General features: G+C 41.2%; 1 protein-coding gene across 1 annotated transcript in view; it reads left to right on the forward strand.

Annotated features, from left to right (window-relative positions):
* The first annotated feature begins 2,055 nt into the window (after positions 1 to 2,055).
* The window catches only part of ppme1 (protein phosphatase methylesterase 1), a 39,785-nt gene continuing 16,478 nt past the window's right edge, over positions 2,056 to 25,362 (forward strand). The window contains exons 1-4 of the mRNA XM_034178710.1: positions 2,056 to 2,290; positions 17,737 to 17,830; positions 23,692 to 23,784; positions 23,907 to 23,964. Coding sequence (XP_034034601.1) covers positions 2,205 to 2,290; positions 17,737 to 17,830; positions 23,692 to 23,784; positions 23,907 to 23,964 — 331 coding nt within the window. The 5' untranslated portion in view covers positions 2,056 to 2,204. The remainder of the gene's footprint in view (positions 2,291 to 17,736; positions 17,831 to 23,691; positions 23,785 to 23,906; positions 23,965 to 25,362) is intronic.

Raw genomic sequence — 25,362 nt, forward strand, 5'->3', positions numbered from 1 at the left:
ACACAAATTCATTTTATGATGGGGGCCACAAAATGTGGGGTGAAGGGGGGGTCTGTGGGAGACATGGTTAACGGGGGGGGGGGGTACACACTTACACTATGGTTATGGTTAAAGTAAGGAGGAGGGGAAGATTATAAATAGCAAAATAAAAAAAGGGCCACGAAATGCGGGGGCACGAAAAAAAACGTGAGAGCGGGCTGTAATCCCTTGCACGCCAGAGAGTCACTACAGTCTAAACAACATAGAGAATCCACATGACGACAATTGCAAATGAACATTATACTACCAAAATTATTTTTTTTATGCTTTTCATCATGTTATTAAGAGACTGCTGCATGAGACCCTGAAAACTTGTTAAAACAAATATTCCAAATAATCCATGTCTGTTACGTTTAATCTGTGTAGAATTTAATAAACGCAAACCGAATTTCAGACATTTTATATATATTACTCTGGAACAAATAGGACAAACAGTGTTGTAATGGACAACAATAAGCAGGGCTTTAAATAGCAAATTTCACTTTCCCCCAGAACAACATCAACAGGAAGCAATCACGGCTCACAGCGATTCCCATTGAAAATACCGGAGGAACAACCTGAGCTTCTCACGTGTTTACATAAAACGAACACAATAACAACGTCTAAAAACCCAGATAATATATTCACCAGAGTTTGAGGCACAATATACAAAGAGTTTTATGTTGCGATGTTAATGCTGTTGTCTGTGTGCAGCCTGATCAGACCATCTCAATGCATTTCTCAGTGTTAATGACATCTCGCAGAGCGGCGAACTCTGAACATTTGCAAGAATTTGCGAGATTTGAAACCTCAATAGGGCGAATGGCTGAATTTACATGTAGTTTGTCTGTCACCTGCTGCACACTGTGCACATTGTGTGTGTCAGGGGTGCACTGGCACACGCCTTTACATTAGCATCAGCTAACAAGCTAGCAACCGCGGACAAAATACACAACAGAATGGCAAAGTAAAATTTCAACAATAGGTAGAAAATGTTGCTGGGGATGGTACCAAAGGTTTTTCTTGTTACTGCAATTTATTGGTAATGCAGACTTGAAACACTGTTCCAGAGCGCATTCAAACCTTTGAAACACCTGTGTTTCAGAACATTGTTCTCTTGTCCGGATCAAAAGGACGACATCACGTGCTCTGCTAAATGGGGCCTCGTTCAGTGCACTCTATACATGCTCTTACCACCCTGCTCAGCGTGCCGCTCTCGTTGGAGCGACATCTCTGCTATTTTGGCATTGTGGGATAGCTCGTGCCCACAACTTGAGCTCACCGGACTACTTTCGCCACCCTGCTCAGCGTGCCGATCTCGTTGGACCCAAAACACACAGAATGTGTCTCTTCCCAGATAGATCTTTCAGTGCAGCTTCTTGTTCTGTCTTTAACACAAAGTTAACACCCAAGTCTTTCATTGCCAACTGTAAATGGTAATCAAAACATTCCAATCGTATCTTTCTGAACTATTCCGCATCAAACTCCATCGTGTCAATGTTTATTGACAGGTGAAGTTGCACATAAACCTTAAGTTTCTTAAATGTTTATTACGGCCACTCTTAAAACTTCAGTTATCTTAATAATTTTATTACTGGTAAATTTTAGAATTAATTTAGATGAGATATACTCATTATCTCACAGGAATATATCACAATTATCTGGGAACTACCGTTTGCGCAGGAATTTATCAAGCAGGTCGGTCGCGTGCGCGTACTAACACGGAATACCCAGAAACTGGAGAGTTGTTCGGCGAAAATGAGAGCATCCACTTTTAGCTTGTCATAAGCGAAACTAATGGCGTGCGTGAGAGTATGAGTTTATAATTTATAATTTAGCAAATTGCAGTTAACCTGGAAAACGTTTATAGCAGCATTATGCTGCAACACAGTATTTAAAAAAAATAATTTTGTTGAATGTGACAAAAAAAAAAAAAAAAAAAAAAATCAGTTTGCAACAACATTCCAGTCCAAAAGGTGGTGGTGTTTGGAATCCTCCAAAAATAAATAAGAGGACAGAAGAAGAACGACGTCAGCAGCAGCAGTCAGCAGCAGCAGGAGGCTGGATAATTTAAGGTTTAGCTTTAATTTATTCAATGCCCGTGTAGCGCCACTGCAGGAGTCCGAGGAAAGAAGCGGGAGGTCGCGTTAAACAGGTCTTGACAGACCGAAACTGGTTTGGACAACATGGAGAAACGGTTGCATTTAAACCTGTTAGCTTCCAGGCCTCCGGTGGCAGGAAGCGATCAATCCGGCTCCAAAATGAGAATGGGGTGAGTCATTTAGCATCTTAGCATGTTGTCGAACAGTACAGGACGTTTATTTCTTGCAGTTGTTGTCAGCAGTCCCTCTGAGCCCTGACGACAAACGGAGCTCTGAGTAAATATTAGGTGCTTTAATGTTGCTACTGCTGTCAGAGTATTTGATCACAAAACGTGGTGAAAAGGTGTTTCAAGTCCTGTCCTTCTTTTTTTTTTTTTTTTTTTTTTTTAATGTAACTGGCTTCAGTAGGTTGATATTTTAGGGCTTCATCCAAGTATTGTGGATAAAAAACGCACAATGTCACAAACAGCAGCAGTAATTTATGATGCGTTCAGTGGCTGACAGGGAACTCGGAATGTCCAGTTTCGGCCAGTTTTATTAAAGCAAGTCATTGATCATTTCAGAAACGTCAACTTCTGAGTGCCACGCGTGCGTTGCGTTATGGATCCAAATTAGGCTAAAGGCGTATTACATCTTGTTTTGTAAGGAATATTTTATTTTTTCCTTTTATTGCTTAAGTATTGCAACTGTAATTGCACAGATGCTTAAATAGACATCCAACAGAAGATATACAACCCCTGGCAAAAATTATGGAATCACCAGCCTCGGAGGATGTTCATTCAGTTGTTTAATTTTGTAGAAAAAAAGCAGATCACAGACATGACACAAAACTAAAGTCATTTCAAATGGCAACTTTCTGGCTTTAAGAAACACTAAGAAATCAGGGAAAAAAATTGTGGCAGTCGGTAATGGTTACTTTTTTAGACCAAGCAGAGGGGAAAAAAATATGGACTCACTCATTTCTGAGGAATAAATAATGGAATCACCTTGTAAATTTTCATCCCCAAAACTAACACCTGCATCAAATCACATCTGCTTGTTAGTCTAAATCTAAAAAGGAGTGATCACACCTTGGAGAGCTGTTGCACCAAGTGGACTGACATGAATCATGGCTCCAACACGAGAGATGTCAATTGAAACAAAGGAGAGGATTATCAAACTCTTAAGAGGGTAAATCATCACGCAATGTTGCAAAAGATGTTGGTTGTTCACAGTCAGCTGTGTCTAAACTCTGGACCAAATACAAACAACATGGGAACGTTGTTAAAGGCAAACATACTGGTAGACCAAGGAAGACATCAAAGCGTCAAGACAGAAAACTTAAAGCAATATGTCTCAAAAATCGAAAATGCACAACAAAACAAATGAGGAACGAATGGGAGGAAACTGGAGTCAACGTCTGTGACCGAACTGTAAGAATCCGCCTAAAGGAAATGGGATTTACATACAGAAAAGCTAAATGAAAGCCATCATTAACACCTAAACAGAAAAAAACAAGGTTACAGTGGGCTAAGGAAAAGCAATCGTGGACTGTGGATGACTGGATGAAAGTCATATTCAGTGATGAATCTCGAATCTGCATTGGGCAAGGTGATGATGCTGGAACTTTTGTTTGGTGCCGTTCCAATGAGATTTATAAAGATGACTGCCTGAAGAGAACATGTAAATTTCTACAGTCATTGATGATATGGGGCTGCATGTCAGGTAAAGGCACTGGGGAGATGGCTGTCATTACATCATCAATAAATGCACAAGTTTATGTTGATATTTTGGACACTTTTCTTATCCCATCAATTGAAAGGATGTTTGGGGATGATATCATTTTTCAAGATAATGCATCTTGCCATAGAGCAAAAACTGTGAAAACATTCCTTGCAAAAAGACACATAGGGTCAATGTCATGGCCTGCAAATAGTCCGTATCTTAATCCAATTGAAAATCTTTGGTGGAAGTTGAAGAAAATGATCCATGACAAGGCTCCAACCTGCAAAGCTGATCTGGCAACAGCAGAGAAAGTTGGAGCCAGATTGATGAAGAGCACTGTTTGTCACTCATTAAGTCCATGCCTCAGAGACTGCAAGCTGTTATAAAAGCCAGAGGTGGTGCAACAAAATACTAGTGATGTGTTGGAGCGTTCTTTTGTTTTTCATGATGCCATAATTTTTTCCTCAGAATTGAGTGATTCCATATTTTTTCCCTCTGCTTGGTCTAAAAAAGTAACCGTTACTGACTGCCACAATTTTTTTTTACTGATTTCTTATAGTGTTTCTTAAAGCCAGAAAGTTGCCATTTGAAATGACTTTAGTTTTGTGTCATGTCAGTGATCTGCTTTTTTTTTTTTCTACAAAATTAAACAACTGAATGAACATCCTCCAAGGCCGGTGATTCTATAATTTTTTGCCATGGGTTGTATTCTTGAAAGCGAAAGATATATCATTGCTTCTTGTCTTGGTACAAATTCAACAACAAAATACACTAGTGTCAGACTCAGACACACTTTGTATCTCCTGTCATTGGAACATCCAGCAACATTACTTTGATTTGACATTATTAATTTATTATGCAATTGCTGTAACTTCATCTGAGCAGATATATTTGTGTAAACTATCCTTGTCAAACTTGGTTTACATGGAAACTGTGATCACCCATCAATGTTTGTGTTTGAATATAAGCGAGGCCACAAGGTGTTGCGCAGCATCAGCTGGCGTGCATTAATAAAATGATCTGTGGAATGGATACATGAACTTTTCTGAGTTACTGAATATGTGTGGACTTTATGTAGGCAGTTCTCAAAAACTGACTGTGACTAGTGAAGTAAAACACCAAGACACCATGACAACTCTGAAGGATTTTAGGCTTTTGTGGCTGTGATTGAAGAAACTGGGGGTAGCGTAAGTTTTTTTCTATTCCACCACCAGTCACAACTTCATGTTGGAGTGCAGTGAAGGATTTCAAATGTAAAACATCCCCCAAGTGAAATTACATGTCTGGAAGTAACTCTGAGCAATAAGGAGTTGGGCTTCCAATATGTAGGCCTTGGTTTGATTCCAGGTCACACTGCCCGTCTCTCTCCTTTTTGTCTGTATTGTGTAAGTCCACCCAGCTGGAGACAGGCATCTGTATTGGCTGGGGAACTGACCAGTGTTGGACTGCCATCTCTCATCTACTTCACACTACAGAATCTGTGGATAAACACCAAAACCAGTGGACCTCAGGGCCTGTCTGTATAGGACTTAGTTCTTGTTGTTTTTAAGAATATCCTTTTTGCGCCGCTCCACCTTGAAACTGTATAATGTGATGTCCCCTTTCCCCCTGGCTTGGTTGGTTGGCACATGTAGCACTCACCATTCATTTTGTCATTATCCATCACAAGCATGCCACTACTCGCCACAAACATTTCACACAACACCACCCAATTCCCAACACTTGTCAGAGTGTAACACATGTTTTGGTTATGTTCAGAACACTCGCCACTCACCTTCACTTGTTGCGTGGTTGCCCCTTACATGCCATACGTGCTGTTTGTGTGAGAGGCTAGAAAGCACCAGGTTGTTCAGAAACTCCAAATCTATAATTAAATGGGAAAAGCAGACACAAAGTTGATTGAACATGGGCTGGGAAGCAACAGACTGTTCTCAAATTTTACAAACTATGTTAAAGACCAATGAATGCCACACATGCTGGCAGTTGCTGGTACTGGTGGTGAGTGTAGGACACGAATGGTTGCCACCAGTGGTGGGCACAGCTAACCAAAAAGTTAGCTTTGATAACAGCTAATCGGCTAACTGAAAAGTTATCTTTTATAAAGCTAAACTGATAAACCACCCAAAAATTTATCGAAAGCTAAAGCTAACCGTTAACTTTCAGTATTGTCTCCGGTACACACTCAGCTACTAACTAGCCGATTTTGAGTTTTAACACCATCATCACAAACCCAAACAGTGAGTCACCACTTCTGTCTTTGTGTGCTCTGCCCACTGCTGGAAGCTTCTGTTTGCTGCGTATTTTGCAGCAGTGAAGCAGTTGAGAGGCATTAAGTGCAACTCTATCTCAGCAAAAGGAGCCTCACCGCCAGGTTGCCACAAAAAAAAAGTCATTATTTCTTAACGGCATGTAGCGGTCCCCCCGTGAGGCAGAGATCTTGGAAAATAAAGCAGTTTTGACTTATGGTTTTGATTTATAAATCAAATTAATCCAGATAGGAGAGGGAGGAGCTCTCTGCTCAGCTTTCCTCCATGGCCAAGACTACTCCTGACCTGCAGCTACTGCCTGGTGATGTGGAGCGCACCCTGAGGCAGGTAAAACCGGAAAAGGCCCCTGGACCAGATCAGATCTGCGGGCGCCTCCTTAAAACCTGCAGTGGTCAGCTGGCCAGTGTCCTCTGCACACTGTTGAATTGCTCCTTGTCTGAACATTCCATCCCCTTCCCTCTGGAAGTCTTCCATCATTTGTTCAGTGGCAAAGAAGAGCAACCCCACTATCAGCAGTGACTGTTGGCCTGTAGCACTGACGTCATTGGTCATGAAGAGCTTTGAGAGGCTCGACATGGCCCAGCTGCAGGTTGATGTTGGTGTGCATTCTGACCCACTCCAGTTTGCATACTGGCCACATAGGGGGGGTGGATGACGCAGTGTTGACCCTGTTGCATGGTGCCATCACTCACCTGGAAATGCCCAAGTCCCATGTCAGTCTGGTCTTTGTGGACTTCTCAAGTGCATTTAACACCCTGCAACCACATCTCATGGGACGTAAGCTGCTCAAGATGAACACCAACCCTCACCTCATCCTTTGGGTTCTCTCCTTCCTCTCTAGGAGGGAACAGAGGGTCAGGGTAAATGGTCATCTCAGCTCGATCAGGACAATATCCACAGGTTCACCCCAGGGCTCAGTCATCTCTCCACTTCTCTTCACTCTGTACACTGACTGCAGGAGCAATACCCCCGGAATAGCATATATCAAATATTCTGATGACACACAATATCATGGACTCCACTAACACAGATGGACTTCTACAGGCTGAAATTGACATTTTTTCACTGTGGTGCAGAGACAATTGTTTGGATTTAAACAAACAATTTAAATCCAAACAAACAAACCTCTTGCTTGCCTCTACTGGTGGTTGGCTCTCACTGCGGTATTGTATCACTTCCTGTTCTGGAGCACTGGTGTTTTGCTGTATCTGTTAGCTGTTTAATCTGCGCAGTTAGATTGATCTAGTTAACTAGATAACGATTTGTTTCACAGTGTAATCTTCACGTGCCTTAACTAAAGCACTCCCTCTGCTGAATCACCTCTAAATTATTTACACATTATTCACTTTGTGTGTTTTTAGGAATCCGCTAGCTTAGCGCAGCTACTAGCTCTTAGCCAGTTTAGCATGTCGGCTTCTCCTGTCTCTGCTGCACTTTTCTGCTCTGGGTGTGAAATGTTTAGTTATTCCTCGGCCTCCTTTAGCAGTAATGGTACTTGTAATAAGTGTAGCTTATTCGTAGCTTTGGAGGCCAGACTGGGTGAATTCGAGACTCGGCTCCACACCGTGGAAAATTCTACAGCTAACCAGGCCCCTGTAGTCGGTGCGGACCAAGGTAGCTTAGCCGACATTAGTTTCCCTCTGGCAGATCTCGAGCAGCCGGGAAAGCAGGCCGACTGGGTGACTGTGAGGAGGAAGCGTAGCCCTAAACAGAAGCCCCGTGTACACCGCCAACCCGTTCACATTTCTAACCGTTTTTCCCCACTCGGCGACACACCCGCCGAGGATCAAACTCTGGTTATTGGCGACTCTGTTTTGAGAAATGTGAAGTTAGCGACACCAGCAACCATAGTCAATTGTCTTCCGGGGGCCAGCGCAGGCGACATTGAAGGAAATTTGAAACTGCTGGCTAAGGCTAAGCGTAAATTTGGTAAGATTGTAATTCACGTCGGCAGTAATGACACCCAGTTACGCCATCGGAGGTCACTAAAATTAACATTGAATCGGTGTGTAACTTTGCAAAAACAATGTCGGACTCTGTAGTTTCCTCTGGGCTCCTCCCCAATCGGACCGGGAGTGACATGTTTAGCCGCATGTTCTCCTTGAATTGCTGGCTGTCTGAGTGGTGTCCAAAAAAATGAGGTGGGCTTCATAGATAATTGGCAAAGCTTCTGGGGAAAACCTGGTCTTGTTAGGAGAGACGGCATCCATCCCACTTTGGATGGAGCAGCTCTCATTTCTAGAAATCTGGCCAATTTTCTTAAATCCTCCAAACCGTGACTATCCAGGGTTGGGACCAGGAAGCAGAGTTGTAGTCTTACACACCTCTCTGCAGCTTCTCTCCCCCTGCCATCCCCTCATTACCCCATCCCCGTAGAGACTGTGCCTGCTCCCAGACCACCAACAACCAGTAAAAATCTATTTAAGCATAAAAATTCAAAAAGAAAAAATAATAGAGCACCTTCAACTGCACCACAGACTAAAACAGTTAAATGTGGTCTATTAAACATTAGGTCTCTCTCTTCTAAGTCCCTGTTAGTAAATGATATAATAATTGATCAACATATTGATTTATTCTGCCTTACAGAAACCTGGTTACAGCAGGATGAATATGTTAGTTTAAATGAGTCAACACCCCCGAGTCACACTAACTGCCAGAATGCTCGTAGCACGGGCCGAGGCGGAGGATTAGCAGCAATCTTCCATTCCAGCTTATTAATTAATCAAAAACCCAGACAGAGCTTTAATTCATTTGAAAGCTTGACTCTTAGTCTTGTCCATCCAAATTGGAAGTCCCAAAAACCAGTTTTATTTATTATCTATCGTCCACCTGGTCATTACTGTGAGTTTCTCTGTGAATTTTCAGACCTTTTGTCTGACTTAGTGCTTAGCTCAGATAAGATAATTATAGTGGGCGATTTTAACATCCACACAGATGCTGAGAATGACAGCCTCAACACTGCATTTAATCTATTATTAGACTCAATTGGCTTTGCTCAAAATGTAAATGAGTCCACCCACCACTTTAATCATATCTTAGATCTTGTTCTGACTTATGGTATGGAAATTGAAGACTTAACAGTATTCCCTGAAAACTCCCTTCTGTCTGATAATTTCTTAATAACATTTACATTTACTCTGATGGACTACCCAGCAGTGGGGAATAAGTTTCATTACACTAGAAGTCTTACAGAGTAGCTACCTAAACTCTGTAAGTGAGATAGAGTATCTCGTCAATAGTTTTACATCCTCATTGAGGACAACTTTGGATGCTGTAGCTCCTCTGAAAAAGAGAGCTTTAAATCAGAAGTGCCTGACTCTGTGGTATAACTCATAAACTCGCAGCTTAAAGCAGATAACCCGTAAACTGGAGAGGAAATGGCGTCTCACTAATTTAGAAGATCTTCACTTAGCCTGAAAAAAGAGTCTGTTGCTCTATAAAAAAAAAAAAGCCCTTCGTAAAGCTAGGACATCTTACTACTCATCACTAATTGAAGAAAATAAGAACCCCAGGTTTCTTTTCAGCACTGTAGCCAGGCTGACAGAGTCAGAGCTCTATTGAGCCGAGTATTCCTTTAACTTTAACTAGTAATGACTTCATGACTTTCTTTGCTAATAAAATTTTAACTATTAGAGAAAAAATTACTCATAACCATCCCAAAGACGTATCATTATCTTTGGCTGCTTTCAGTGATGCCAGTATTTGGTTAGACTCTTTCTCTCAGATTGTTCTGTCTGAGTTATTTTCATTAGTTACTTCATCCAAACCATCAACATGTCTCTTAGACCCCATTCCTACCAGGCTGCTCAAGGAAGCCCTACCATTGTTTAATGCTTCGATCTTAAATATGATCAATCTATCTTTATTAGTGGACTATGTACCACAGGCTTTTAAGGTGGCAGTAATTAAACCTTTACTTAAAAAGCCATCAATTGTCTATCTTAACTAATTATAGGCCAATCTCCAACCTTCCTTTTCTCTCAAAAATTCATGAAAGGGTAGTTGTAAAACAGCTAACTGATCATCTACAGAGGAATGGTCTATTTCAAGAGTTTCAGTCAGGTTTTAGAATTCATCATAGTACAGAAACAGCATTAGTGAAGCTTACAAATGATCTTCTTATGGCCTCGGACAGTGGACTCATCTCTGTGCTTGTTCTGTTAGACCTCAGTGCTGCTTTTGATACTGTTGACAATAAAATTTTATTACAGGCACTGCGCTGCGGTGGTTTGAATCATATTTATCTAATAGATTACAATTTGTTAATGTAAATGGGGAATCTTCTTCACAGACTAAGGTTAATTATGGAGTTCCACAAGGTTCTGTGCTAGGACCAATTTTATTCACTTTATACATGCTTCCCTTAGGCAGTATTATTAGACAGCATTGCTTAAATTTTCATTGTTACGCAGATGATACCCAGCTTTATCTATCCATGAAGCCAGAGGACACAAACCAATTAGCTTGTCTTACAGACATAAAGACATGCATGACCTCTAATTTCCTGCTTTTAAACTCAGATAAAACTGAAGTTATTGTACTTGGCCCCACAAATCTTAGAAACATGGTGTCTAACCAGATCCTTACTCTGGATGGCATTACCCTGACCTCTAGTAATACTGTGAGAAATCTTGGAGTCATTTTTGATCAGGATATGTCATTCAATGCGCATATTAAACAAATATGTAGGACTGCTTTTTTGCATTTACGCAATATCTCTAAAATTAGAAAGGTCTTGTCTCAGAGTGATGCTGAAAAACTAATTCATGCATTTATTTCCTATAGGCTGGACTCTTGTAATTCATTATTATCAGGTTGTCCTAAAAGTTCCCTGAAAAGCCTTCAGTTAATTCAAAATGCTGCAGCTAGAGTACTAACGGGGACTAGAAGGAGAGAGCATATCTCACCCATATTGGCCTGTCTTCATTGGCTTCCTGTTAATTCTAGAATAGAATTTAAAATTCTTCTTTTTACTTATAAGGTTTTGAATAATCAGGTCCCATCTTATCTTAGGGACCTCATAGTACCATATCACCCCAATAGAGCACTTCGCTCTCAGACTGCAGGCTTACTTGTAGTTCCTAGGGTTTGTAAGAGTAGAATGGGAGGCAGAGCGTTCAGCTTTCAGGCTCCTCTCCTGTGGAACCAGCTCCCAATTCAGATCAGGGAGACAGACACCCTCTCTATTTTTAAGATTAGGCTTAAAACTTTCCTTTTTGCTAAAGCTTATAGTTAGGGCTGGATCAGGTGACCCTGAACCATCCCTTAGTTATGCTGCTATAGACTTAGACTGCTGGGGGGTTCCCATGATGCACTGAGTGTTTCTTTCTCTTTTTGCTCTGTATGCACCACTCTGCATTTAATCATTAGTGATTGATCTCTGCTCCCCTCCACAGCATGTCTTCTTCTTGATTCTCTCCCCTCAGCCCCAACCAGTCCCAGCAGAAGACTGTCCCTCCCTGAGCCTGGTTCTGCTGGAGGTTTCTTCCTGTTAAAAGGGAGTTTTTCCTTCCCACTGTCGCCAAGTGCTTGCTCACAGGGGGTCGTTTTGACAGTTGGGGTTTTTACGTAATTATTGTATGGCCTTGCCTTACAATATAAAGCGCCTTGGGGCAACTGTTTGTTGTGATTTGGCGCTATATAAATAAAATTGATTGATTGATTGAAATGTATCCAAGACCAAGGAAATGGTTGTCCTTTTCCACCATGGACACTCCACCACTCCCACACTTACAGTTAACAATAAAGCAATAGGAAAGGTCCACTCATACAAATACTTAGGTACAATAATTGATAACAAACTCACATTTCAACTCAACACAGAATAAATCTTCTCGAAATGTCAACAGCGCCTTTTTTTTTTTTTTCTCCGTAAACTTCGCAAATTACAGGTTCACCATTCAGTTCTTGTAGTTTTTTATAAATGCTTCATAGAATCCATCCTCACGTTCAATATCACAGCCTGGTTTGGTTCACTTAGTCTCACCCATCGTAACACTCTCAATAAAGTCATCAATATCAGCAGCAAAATCATTGGACAGCAGCAGGACTCACTCACCTCCATCTATAACCACAGAGTTGTGAGGAAAGCCATGCAGATCTCCACAGACCTCACTCACACTCTGCACCAGCACTACAACATCATCTTACCATCAGGTCGCAGGTTCAGGTCCCTGCCTCTTAGGACTAAGAGGGCCACCTCCAGTTTCCTGCCCACCTCGATCCGCCTGCTGAACAGCAGCTAATGTGACTAGTTCTTTAAGCAGGCTGTGCTTGGCTTTTACTGGCTTTTGTAATTATATTTATTAAGTGTTGATCAAGTGTTGATTTTTGTGGAATTTTATCATGTATGAAATGTGTGTTTCTGCTTGTGCTGGCGCTTTGTCTGCAAATGAAGTTCCTAACGGATAAAGTTATTTTGATTTGATAGAATGACTCCATTAATGACAGTTCTGTCATTTGTACAAAGTTAAAATATAACACATCTTTTAATTTTACATAATGCACCAATTCTGAAGTTTTGTACCAGTTAAAACTGTATGCCTCTGGATGACTTGGGTGATATTGCCGGCAAGTTAGTATGGTGTCAAGAAAAATGTTTTTTTTCTGTGACCAGTTCTCCTCTGACTGCAGAGGATAGAACTGCACATCTGCTACAAAACGTTTAACAGGTAGGCACTAAAATCTTTGATGTCAGACTTCACAAATGTTTTTAACTGTTAAAGCTTTATTCACTAAGACTGCAAAAATATGTTAGCAATCAAAAAATTATCAGACCAAAATTTATTGGAAGGTAATTGTCTGCTGATAGTTTTCAAAGTTATCTGAAAACCTAATCCGATAATGAAAACATTAGCTTCGAAAATTAGCGGATTAGCGGAACTGTGCCCACCACTGCTTGCCACGCACATGCCTTTTTTGTGAGAGGAGCTTAAATCTGCTTACAGTTCATTTACACTCACCACATTGTCTAAGCAAGAATTGGCGGCTCTATAAATTATTTTGTTACGTGACACTTTACAAATGATCTGCATGAGTGAGGTTTTTAATAGTGGTGGACTGATAGGGATTTTTAAGGGCTGATACCCATTATTGACCAGCTTTGGAGGCAAATATTTGCCTGCAATAAAAAGTGTCAAAAACGTGTCAAAATTTTGTTAAATACACTCTTGACTAGGGGTGGGTATCTAGAAACGGTACTTTTCGGGTATTGTTAAGAAATGATTCAATTCACCGATGTCAATAGCCATTCTGCTTAACAATTCCCTTATTGGTCCTTCAGAGCGGTCGTTGTTTTTGAGGGTGTTTGTCAGGAAAATTATAATTTCTCTAAGTTGATTACAGACCCTGCAGTGGATCTGTAATCAACCATTTCTGCAGTGCGGCTCTGCTTTGAACCTTGATCCAGTGAAGCAGTGCTCTGATCCGCTGTTTCCTTGGTTCTTTGCTTCGCTCCTCTTCAGAAGCAGCAACTCCGCTTCTTAACCCCTCTCAAAGCCCTTAAAATATGTCAATCCTGAGTCAGTTTTGTGCGGATTAAAGTGTCTAACTGGGACTCCTGTCTTGTGAGAAAGAAACGAGAATTGTCCTCAGTTCCAATGCTCCAAACGCTGCGCTGCTCTCTGAGTCAAGTTAGAAAGATAGTCCGCTCGGAATTAATGACTTCAAAATGAATCGCCGTTTAAGTCAAATGACACTTCTTTCCAAATGTTGTAATGCAATCAATAAACTGTAATCGATCAAAATGTTTTTTTCTTCCTCCCAAAATGAGACGTCCTGCGCTGACGTGCAGCAGCCCAAGACTTTATGGCTGCAGACGTGCGGACTCCAGCAACCATCTGAGCTGTATGGAGAGACTTTCCTGCCATTAATGTCTGAAAGGAAATGCTTTTGACAAAAACTACAGATTTTATTGTTTCTATCTATGTCCAGAGATCAAGGATCCACCATGCAGAGTTCATTTTTGTCCAGAGATCAAGGATCCAGTGACCAGTTTGTTATTTACTTTAAGACTCAATAAAAGTGGTTGACATAGAAAACCTGTAAAGCCTACTTGTAGAACACAGAAAATTTACAGGAAGTATTGATAAGGGAATTGATAAGGAATTGGATCGATAAGCAGAATCGATAATGGTATTAAAATTTTATCAATACCCATCCCTTCTCTTGACACAAAACTTTCTTTCAAATGTTTTGCAGCATATGTTTAATTCACAGAACCTTTCAGCATGACCTTCACACAAAAAGGGCAAGGAGCTATATATAATATTATTATGAAGTTAAACAAATAAATAAATACAGCTGGCACAGCTCCAGTCTGCACACTGCTATCTTCTTCTATGTCAGTCTGTGTGACAGCAGCCTGCAGCACTGACAGGCTGAACTTGTGACATCTAACAAATCAAGTAGTGCTGTGGGAGGGACTTTATTGTAAACCAGAAAGCAACTATTCATATTTTGAAAGATGGGTATGGGCTAACTGCCACTCAGTGCCTGAAGTCAGGGGCCACTGGCCCAATATGATGGGCTCTTCACACGTCAGCAGGCAGAATTAATTAAAATAATTTTGTAATGTTTTGTAATCTGCTGTGTAAAAAAAAAAAAAAAAAAAAAAACACAATGTGGGGCAGTTTAAGTTAAACATGATGCATATTTCATATTTGTGATATGCTAAGTCATAATGTTGAACAGGTTAAAAACTCATTAATATATAATTGACATAGCCTTTGCTGTCGTCTTCAAAAATGACACACAGTAGTTTTAATTCAATGAGGCAGAGAACTGTGTCAGGTAATTTAACACTGTGACACTGACTGTAAATGTAAATTTACACACAGTAGCTTTAATCCAGTCAGACAAGCAGTTTTTCCTGTCATTTTGAGTTTGTTTGTTTTTTTTTTTTTGGTTGTTTATTGGGATTGCATTACTTTCTTTTTTATATACAATATAACCCCTTTAATAATTGTCTTATTTGAACAGAAGCTGAATCCGGACTGATTTGATTGTCAAACCTGCTCTTTTAAGGATGAAACCTGGATGAAAAACTTTCTGAATCAGTTTTTCACACTTTCCTGTTTCAGTAAGTGAGGCTGTGGGCTGAAGATGATCATTTAAATAAGTTGCCCTGCTGCTTTTAATGAGCATTTAGCACTAAAGTCCGCTGTTTACAAAGGCTCACATAATCCTTTGTAAATAGTAAACAGTTATAATGAAAACTATTAATTTTTGTTTTCATGTGAAAATGAGTGAACCCCTCATCTCCTCTCTCTCCTCGCTCACATGTCTTTGCTGTTTTCTTCTCTTTAGAGCAAACTTGGAACTTTTTGGAAAGACAAACCTTTGGGACTGCAAAATAAACCTTCATTTTCTGAATGTAGCTGCAGCTATGGACACAGGAGGACCTCTGGATTATTTAATGAAGGATTTTGATGGAATTTTTTTTTTTCTCACTCAAGCAGACAGAGAGCTGTGCTCTGTTTTGCTCTGAACTGCTGTTACACAGTGCTGTGGCCTCAAGAAATGCTAGTCAGTGACTCATGATCTGTTTTTAAAAAATGTAGGCATGAAGATGGAACTTTGCGACCATTGAGTTGCTACATGCAGTGCTGTAAAAATAAACTGGCATATTGGCCAGTCTAAATGGCCGATACCGATATCTGGAAAAATGCTGAATATTGGCGGTGGTAATCAGCCCAGTCGATAATCGGTTGACCCCTAGTTTTGAAGTTAACTTTCAACCTTGTGTGCACGCTAATACCCCCATCACACATAGCCAGAATCACGCAGAATGGTGTCAGAATGACAAACCGGTGCACATCCGAAAAGTGTCGGATTTCAGTTACAAAACGTTCTGGCAGCCATCTGCGGAAGTCGTCACAGTTGGTCAAAATCAGCTGGCGGCCCCGAGTGTGATGCACATGTTCAAAACCCCTCGGGCGCTGTCGAGATGGGACACCTATCCGACAGCGGTCCATGTGTAATCTGAGGATCATCTGACTGCAGTTTTCTGATGGTGGCAAAACAGGATCCAAAACGATTTGAGCGCATACGAGGGAACCTCGAGATGGAGCTGGCACAGCAAAGCCTGCTGGTATGACCTGCATCTGCCAAGAATAATAATGTCCACACACCCCCTCCCGGAGTGCAAAGAAACTGTTGAAATGTATGTGGCATGCTTTATCGTGACAATAACTATGAATTATCATGTGCAGTGAATGTGAACAGCGGCTATCGAACCCAAAGCACCGTGTGCTACTCATGCAGCATTACGTATACACACACACGGCTGAGTGATAATTGCAGCCCCACGCGTGTGCATGGAGCACACGTGTGCCACACACACGCATGCATGTGTGCATGAGGAATACAGCACTGCCTCCCACTCTGGGCCCGTGTTTGCCATTCAGATGTTTGGACATCGGGCAGTCTGCAGCGCCTTTTATGGCCATCTGACAACAGTCTGTCATCTACCTGTTGTCTACATGCGGTTTGGATGCCATCGTGCAGCTGTGGACAAGCTAATCTGGATCTGTTCTGACACTGCTGACCATGCCTCTTTTCCTCCCGACTGTGTCGGATTATGGCAATATTTGCTGTGTCAGGCATGGTTCCTGCACATTCTTGCTATGTGTGACGGGGCTTAACATCAGTAAGATGTCTTGGAAATCACTTTAGAGGTGTTATCTGATTTCAAAAACTGTCTTTACATTTAGAATGTTTATTTCTCACTAACTTTTCCAAAATATATGAGAAACTGATTTATACAGAAATAAGATGTTTCACAGCGTTCTTCTCCATGTTGGATTATTTTGTTCCAGACAGCAGTCAGCTGACATCACCGTGCCTCTCTACTCTAATTGGGTGTTGCCATGTCCTTCCCAGCATCCCTCACACAAGTCAGGGAAAGCTTCCACATTATCTATGATGTTGCTATCATAGATTGCATAGATCACTACAGAACGTAGGTCAAGGCCGTCTGTTCGCCGTTTGAAATTTACCCCTTCAGGGGAACTGAGACAGTGTGAGTTTTGATCATACTGGCAATGTCTCATATAATTAACCCCTATTTAAAGGTTAATAAATAAAATGATAATGGTGCTAAACAATTTATTTTATGACTTAAATCTTAAAACACCCAAAGGCGGTACACTTCTAATTCAGTACGTGATTGAGACATGTAATCATTAGCTCATTACCCCGACTTTGTGTCAAAGTTTGCCCTCACTGACACACATTTTAATTTTTATTGCGTCCACCAAGACGTAATAAAATAATCAGCATTTAGTTAGTTATTTGTCTCTGTTAGCCGGATTACATCAAACTACTGCATGGATTTTGATTAAATTTTCACTACCGATAAATATTAGGGCATGGAAGACTCCATTAATTTTGGAAGTGATCCAGATTTTGAATCAAGATTTCACTTTATATAGGCTTTGAAGGATTATGTCAAAACTACTTCATGGATTCTCACCAGATTTGCACCACAGATCGATATTAGGCCATGGAAGACTCCACTGAATTTTGGTGATCTAGATCCGGCTTGGCAGACTTCAGAAATATCTGATTGCTCTTGTTTGTTTTTTTAATTATTCATTTTGGACATTAGAGATTTAGTTCACATTCTTCTCTTTTGTTATATACAGACCCGGAAGGAAGAGGGATTTCTCCCCCCTGCCCTGGAGTCACTACTTTGAAACCATGGAAGACGTTGAGGTGGAAAGTGACAATGGCAAAGATATATCCTTAATAGCTGCATCTGCATGTCTGCATAACAGGATGTTTTTATTGATACTTCATTTTGATTAGTCATGCAAAGTATTCAGATCTGACTAGGGATGGGTATTGATAAGATTTTATCAATATCGATTCCACTTATCGATCCTATTCCTTATCGATTCCCTTATCAATACCTCTTGTGAATGTTCTCTGTACTAAAAGTAGGCTTTACTGGTTTTCTGTGTCAACAACATTTTATTGAGTCTTAAAGTAAATAAATATGAAATTGGTCACTGGATCCTTGATCTCTGGACTTGAATAAAATCTACTTGTAGGGATGTGTATAAAAAATTCTGTCCCATGCAATATAAAATCTGCCTGTGAATTCAGAAAGAACACGAAAAACTCTTTAAAATTACACCAAAATCATGTGATTATCTCAAATATTAGCGAAGTTATGGGTGTTTTTGTGCTTGTTTTCCTGGCCTTAATGAATAGATGAAACAATGGGACCTTTGTGACCAAGTTGGGCTTGTTCCTTCATATCTTTTCTCATAACTTCCTTAATATCCAAGATATCTGCATAAATTTTTCAGGAATGGTGGATTACCACCTCTCCTTCATTCTAAATGGTATATCATCTCAACACTGGCAGTCACTGGATTTTGGCGATCGACCAGAATCTTTGTGAAACGGCTAATCTATGAAATTCAGCGAAAATGAAGAGAAATACTTACTCTTTATTCCGTATACATTGATTTTTATTCCCTATCCTTCCTTCCCGTACAATTTAAGTGACTTTGACGAAGCAAAAACAAGAAATCAGGTAACTTCTCTCTCCGATTGCTTGTGACGAAAATTTGAACATGAGGTGGGAGCTGGGTAATTATTCTATGTCATCGACCTAAAAATAGATCGAGGTATCCCTCCAATAGCAATGGGAATCCCAGGAAACTCCCTGTGCAGCTCTCGGAAATGCGGTCACATGCAATTATGCAGAACCTAATCGAGGGCGCTGCCTACTTGTACATATCCCTACTGCATGGTGGATCCTTGATCTCTGGCCATAAATACAAATAAACGAAATCTGTAGTTTTTGGAAAAAGCATTTCCTTTTAGACATTTTGGCATGAATGTCACACCATTCCTCTGAGCTGAGCTCAGCCGACTGCTGCATATCGGCGCAGGACATCTCATGTTGGGACGAAAAAACATTTAGATTTCGATTGCAGTTTATTGGTTGTATTACAACATTTGGAAAGCGGTGTCATTTGATATAAATGGCAATTGACTTTGAGATTATTAATTCCGAGCGGACTCTATCTTTCTAACTTGACTCGGCAGAGAGCGGCGCAGCGTTTGGAGCTGTGTCTTTCTCGCAACAAGACAGGAATCCCAGTTAGTGACTTTAATCCACACAAAAGTGACTCATGATTGACATATTTAAATGGCTTTCAGAGGGGTTAAGAAGCGGATTTGCTGCTTCTGAAAAGCAGCGCAGCAAAGAACCGTCACCATCGAATCAGCAGGTCGGTGCACTGCTTCGTTTCAAGCTTCAAAGCAGAGCCTCGCTGCAAAAGCGGTTGATTACAGACCTGCTGCAGCATCTGTAATCAACGTAGAGTCTTCTTCTTTGTGTTTTGGCTGTTCCCGTTAGGGGTCGCCACAGCAGATCAATCATTTCCATCTCACCCTGTCATTTTCCCGATAAAACACCCTCAAAAACAACGGCCGCTCTGAAGGACCAATAAGGGAATCGTTAAGCAAAAAGGCTGTTGATGTCGGTGGATCAAATCATTTCTTAACAATTCTTGAAAATAACCGGTTCTCAATACCCAACCCTTGATCTGACTGTTGATTCAGATTTGGGTGTATCTCCAGATGATTATCAATTTTTTTTATTATGCTGTCTGTGGTTTGACACTAACTTCAATCAGTTACAATTACAGTAGCAATATCCAAATTCTCTTTTTTCCTTCATTTTTTCATCTGAGCATTTTAATTGATAATTATAATAATACATTTTATTTATAGTGCCCTTTTCATTGAAGTTTTCGAAGGGCTACAGGTTAAAAAGATAAAAGCAAAAAACAAGGCAAGCAGTCATATTTTAAAATGGAAAGAATTTAAAATAAGCATCGAAGAGGAGAGACCATAAGTTTTGTTAAAAAGAAATGTCTTTACTGAAGAGAGCTGAGAAGGGGAGCAAAGCTCTCGATTTACCGATCAATATACGTTCCGACCCTCCCCTATGGTCATGAGATTTGGCTCATGACCGAAAGAACAAGATCGCGAGTACAACAACATTACTTTGTCACTGTATATAGGCCTGCTGGCCCATATTCTGAATTCTTAGATGACTTTGGTGCGTTCATCTCTAACTTGTCAACTAGTGTAGATAATATTCTGATCATTGGTGACTTTAACATTCACATAAATAAGCCTTCTGATCCCCTCTGCAAATCATTTATGGAAATTGTGGATGCATTAGGATTTCGGCAATGCATTCGGGATTCGACGCACATTAGTGGAAATATCCCGGATCTGGTTCTCGCACGTGGTATTGCTGTCACGAATATTGACATCATGCCTCTTACATCAGTGGTGTCTGATCACTCATTTATTAAGTTTACAGTTTCGCTGCCGTGTTTAGTAGAACAACAACCTTATATATCATTATGGCGATGCATCAACTCCTCAACTAAGACTGAACTTGAAGCTAGACTGCCTGATGTCTTAGCTTCACATTTGACAAATACCCAGTCAGTAGACAGACTTGTGGATAGTTTGAACTCGGTGCTCAAAACTACACTCGACATGATTGCACCACCTGTGTTAAAACTGCGCTCCCCCAAATCACAGTCACCTTGGTTCACTGATTATCTGTGTGACCTCAAGCATAAAGCAAGAGGTCTAGAATGGAAATGGCGTCATTCAAAATTAGAAGTATTTCACCTTGCGTGGCGTGATGCTATCTTAGCCTATAAGCATGTATTATTGGCTACAAAGCGGACTTACTACTCTGATTTGATCAACAAAAACAAGCATAACTCAAAGCTCTTGTTCGACACAGTGGCAACACTTATGCATGGACATCCACCTGTAGTTCGCTCTCCTTTTACAGCACAAGATTTCCTGGATTACTTTGGGAAGAAAATAGAAGACATCAGGTTAAACATATCCAGGCATGCCTTAACCCAGCCACTACACCCTGCTATTGAGGTGGGCGCCACTACTGAGGTATTACCTAGACTGACAGAATTTGATAGTATCTCACTAGGCATGCTGACAAAACTCATAATGTCAACAAAAAGCACAACCTATTTGATCCTATACCAACAAAACTGTTTAAGGACCTGTGGCCCACTCTTGGGCCAAATCTTTAACTTCTGCATCTGTTCCTAAATGTTTCAAATCTGCAGTGATTAAACCATTACTTAGGAAACCTAATCTTGATCCTAGTGTATTGACAAACTATCGACCGATATCAAATCTATCATTTTTCTCTAAAATTCTGGAAAAAGTGGTGTCACGGCAGCTCGTAGACTATCTTACTGAGAATAATCTTTGAGCTATGCATTTATCTCTTCTAGATTGGACTACTGCAATGTTCTATTTTCTGGTTTACCGCAGTCTGGCATTAGGGGTCTCCAATTGGTTCAAAATGGTGCACCCAGACTTTTGACACAAAGCAGAAAGTTCGACCACATTACACCCATTTTGGCATCCCTTCGCTGGCTTCCTGTCCCAGTGAGATCAGATTTTAAGGTTCTGCTACTAACCTATAAAATTATTCATGGACTGGCACCTCCCTACCTAGCTGACCTAATTAAACCTTACGTACGGGCCCGGGCTTTACATTCTCAGGGTGCAGGACTACTTTGTGTCCCTAAGGTGAATAAGAAGACTGCGGGTCACAGAGCTTTCTCTTATCATGCCCCTGTTCTGTGGAATGATCTCCCTGTGTCAATAAAACAGATTCTGTGGAGATTTTCAAGTCCAGACTTAAGACGCACTTATTTTCCCTTTCATATGGTTAGCATACTGGTACACTTTTGTTTTACGCTTTTTACTCTTTTAATTCATTTATTAGTAATTGGAGCCTAACTGCGGCCTCAACTTTACCTAAATTCTGTGTCTTTTAGTAAAGTTTAGGGCTAGTGGCCGGCAGTCACCTTAGTATTTCTCTGTTTTTCTTGTTTAATGCTGGCAAATTATACAGTATTTTTTTTTTTTTGTCTTTCTGATGCCTGATTCTGTTTTTTCTCTTTGTTTAAGGTGCAGCTCCATCCAGAGATGGGAGTTGTATTCGTGTTGGTGATCCTCCTGTCCTGTGCGCCAATAGCATTTCTTGTATATTCGTCCGTGAATTGTTCTGTAATTTATGTTTGTAGCATGGCCCAAGCAGAGGGTCACCCCTTTGAGTCTGGTCTGCTTGAGGTTTCTTCCTCAGAGGGAGTCTTTCCTTACCACTGTTGTTCTGGGGGTTGGTAAGGTTAGACCTTACCTGTGTGAAGCGCTTTCAGGCAACTGTTGTGATTTGGCGCTATATAAATGAAAATAAATTGAAATTGAAATTACAAGCGGCCAAGATGAGTTTCCTCCGCAGGGTGGCTGGGTGCTCTGTTACAGATGGGGTGAGGAGCTTGGAGTCCAGATGTCCCCTGGATGCCTCGCTGGAGAGGTGTTCCGGGCACATCCCATCGGGAGGACGCCCTGGGGAAGACCCAGGACAGGCTGGAGGGACTACGTCTCTCAGCTGGCTTGGGAACGCCTTGGGGTTCCCCCGGAGGAGCTGGGGGAGGTGTGTGTGAATCAGGAGGTCTGGGCGGCTTTGCTTGAGCTGCTGCCCCCGCGACCCGACCCCGGAAGAAGCGGAAGAAAATGGATGGATGGAAATGTCTTTAGACTCCTTTTAAAACAGTCAATGGATTGTGGTGCCCTCGGTGTGTCAGGGAGGGCATTAGACAGGCATTGGGCAGCAGCACAGAAGGCCCTATCTCCCATGGTCCTTAGCCTGGTTCTGGATGTGTGGAGGATATTTAAGTGAGTGGAGTGGCAGGAACGTGTTGTATTTTGTGGGTTGAGGAGTTCTTTGAGGTGGGGCGGGGGGGCGGGGGGGGGGTATGTCCATAGATACATTGGTATGTGCGGAGGGAGGCCTTGTTTTCAATCCTGGTGGATAGGAAGCTGGTGGAGTGAGGGAAGGATGGGGGTAATGTGCTTATTTTTGCCTGCTCTCATCAGGATCCTAGCCACAGAGTTCTGGATGTATTGGAGCCTCTGTAGGCTCTTGGTAGGGATCCAGATAAGTGTATTACAGTAGTCCAGTCTGGAGGAGATAAAGGCATGGACCGGCTTTTCAGCATCTGAGAGGGAGAGAATGGGGCAGAGTTTGGAGATGATTCGGGGGTGATAGAAGGAGGTCTTGCAGAGGTGGTTGATTAGAGTTTTCAGAAGTCAGTTGGGGGTCCATTTTCACACCAAGATTTCTGACTACTGATGAGAGAGGGATATTGGAGCCAGAGAAGATGATGCTAGCTATAGGTGATGATTTGGTCTGGTGAGGCGTGCTGACCAGGATGGCTTCGGTTTTAGTAATTCTGAACCTTATACATACTTTTAAGAACTAAGCCTTTGCGTCTCCCTGAAGTGCGGCATCTGAATGGTACACTGATGGTTACACTGCATTGCAATGAACCCTTTGAAATCCTAAAACTTCACAAGATGGCAGTGTACTTTGACCATCTTCTTGTATTACTATGTAGCACATATGTCATGCTTGCTCATGAGCTCTGGTAGTACTGTAGAGAATCACGGAAACTGATCCTGCCCTATAATCCTGTGCAGTGCTTGTATGCCTTTCCTTGACTACCTTTCACATTTTTAGAGTTTACTGCAGTGGTTCCCATGGTCCTGTGCTTCTCCTGCTCCACGGAGGTGGTCACTCTGCTCTCTCCTGGGCTGTGTTCACTGTGAGCCTCCAGACTCAGTAAACTCTAATACCTGCAGGTTTCATGTAAAAGCCAAATCAACCTCTTCTATCTTTTAAATTTTTTATGCACATTATTTGATGTTTTATTGTACGTTTTTGTAGGCTGTCATATACAGCAGGATCAACTGCAGGGTGGTGGCTATGGACCTACGAGCTCACGGTAAATTACATATTTTGGGGCTGTAGAAGCTGAAGGAACTTACCTAGTTGCTCTAGACTGAGTTGCATCAGTCCAAAAATGTGTCATTAAGAGGAAAGAAAAAAACAACACACATAAAAGCTGCACCAGTCTATAAGTTGCATTTATTTTTTGAAACATGGTGCTTCATGCAGCAAAAAGTAAGATGACTTTAATCTGTGCATTATTTATAATGCAAATGTCACATTCCCAAACAGAAGCAAACAGACTCATTAATGTTATGTTAGGCGGCAAAAAGAACTCGTCTAATTTGATTTCTTGTCACCACTGAGCAGATCATCATAATCCTGCAGTGTAATTAAATAGATGGTAATGGATAATAAATGTAATTGTACAAAGAAGTCTGAGTAAACTGCATCTTTTGATACTGCTTGATGCAACACTTGTTAGGACTGGGTGAGAGGAGTACATGTTCAGATCATGTGGCAGCTACAGGATTTTTTTTTCACAGAAATGTCACACTTTTCATACCCAGACCTCGAAGTCTGTCTTATGGGGACAGCCAGTCCCATAGTGTAATATATACACAGCATCATCACTTCACGCGGAAAGATGGTGTACTGTTTTGTCTTTGGCTGCAATCACCGAAGCAGTTGCGAAGGTCCCCCCCCCAGTGGAGAAGGGAAGATGGGGCGAATGAGAAACCTCGTGTTGGTAAGTGTGTTAGCCACCACAGCTAACCAGAGGTTCTCTCGCCTACAAAACCGCCTCGACATGTTTGAGCTCCGGGTCATAAACAAACCGCAACACATGTCCACTTTCCACTGCATCATCACTTTTTCTTTGCATTTTCACTTTGTTTGCATATAAAAACTCAGAGAAAATGCTGTTTTTTTTTTGTTTTGTTTTTCCCCCTGGAAGTAGAAAAATTATATCATGCGTCATATTTTACCACTTTAGTGCCCACCCTCAAACGAGACTGCGGTGCCCAATTAAATGTTTGAAACCACTTTTGTAAGACATTTGTAAACTATAATAACCTTGGCATCACCTAGCTGTAGGGCTGCCACAAACAATTATTTTGATAATCGACGAGTCGCCGATTATTTTTGCCATTAGTCGACTAATCGGATCATGTGTAAATTGCGGTTTATCGCACCAGCATGCAGCCGTTATTTCTTTGAAAGTTGCTATTGTTTATTAGATTATTTAATTAATTATTTATTCTACTGTGTTATTGTTTTAATACATTCATACCAATAAAGCAAACTGAAATTGAGAGAGTCAGAAAGAGACTGACTTTGTCAAAGGTTGAATCATATTTCTTTTCCACCATTGTGGTGACATTTGATTGGCCTGGTAGGTAGTTATTGTATTGTGGGTTGAACTGCTTGATCATCGCTTTGAAACCTTGATTGC

This window comes from Thalassophryne amazonica, chromosome 9 (assembly GCF_902500255.1).
Source record: "Thalassophryne amazonica chromosome 9, fThaAma1.1, whole genome shotgun sequence".
NCBI lineage: Eukaryota > Metazoa > Chordata > Actinopteri > Batrachoidiformes > Batrachoididae > Thalassophryne > Thalassophryne amazonica.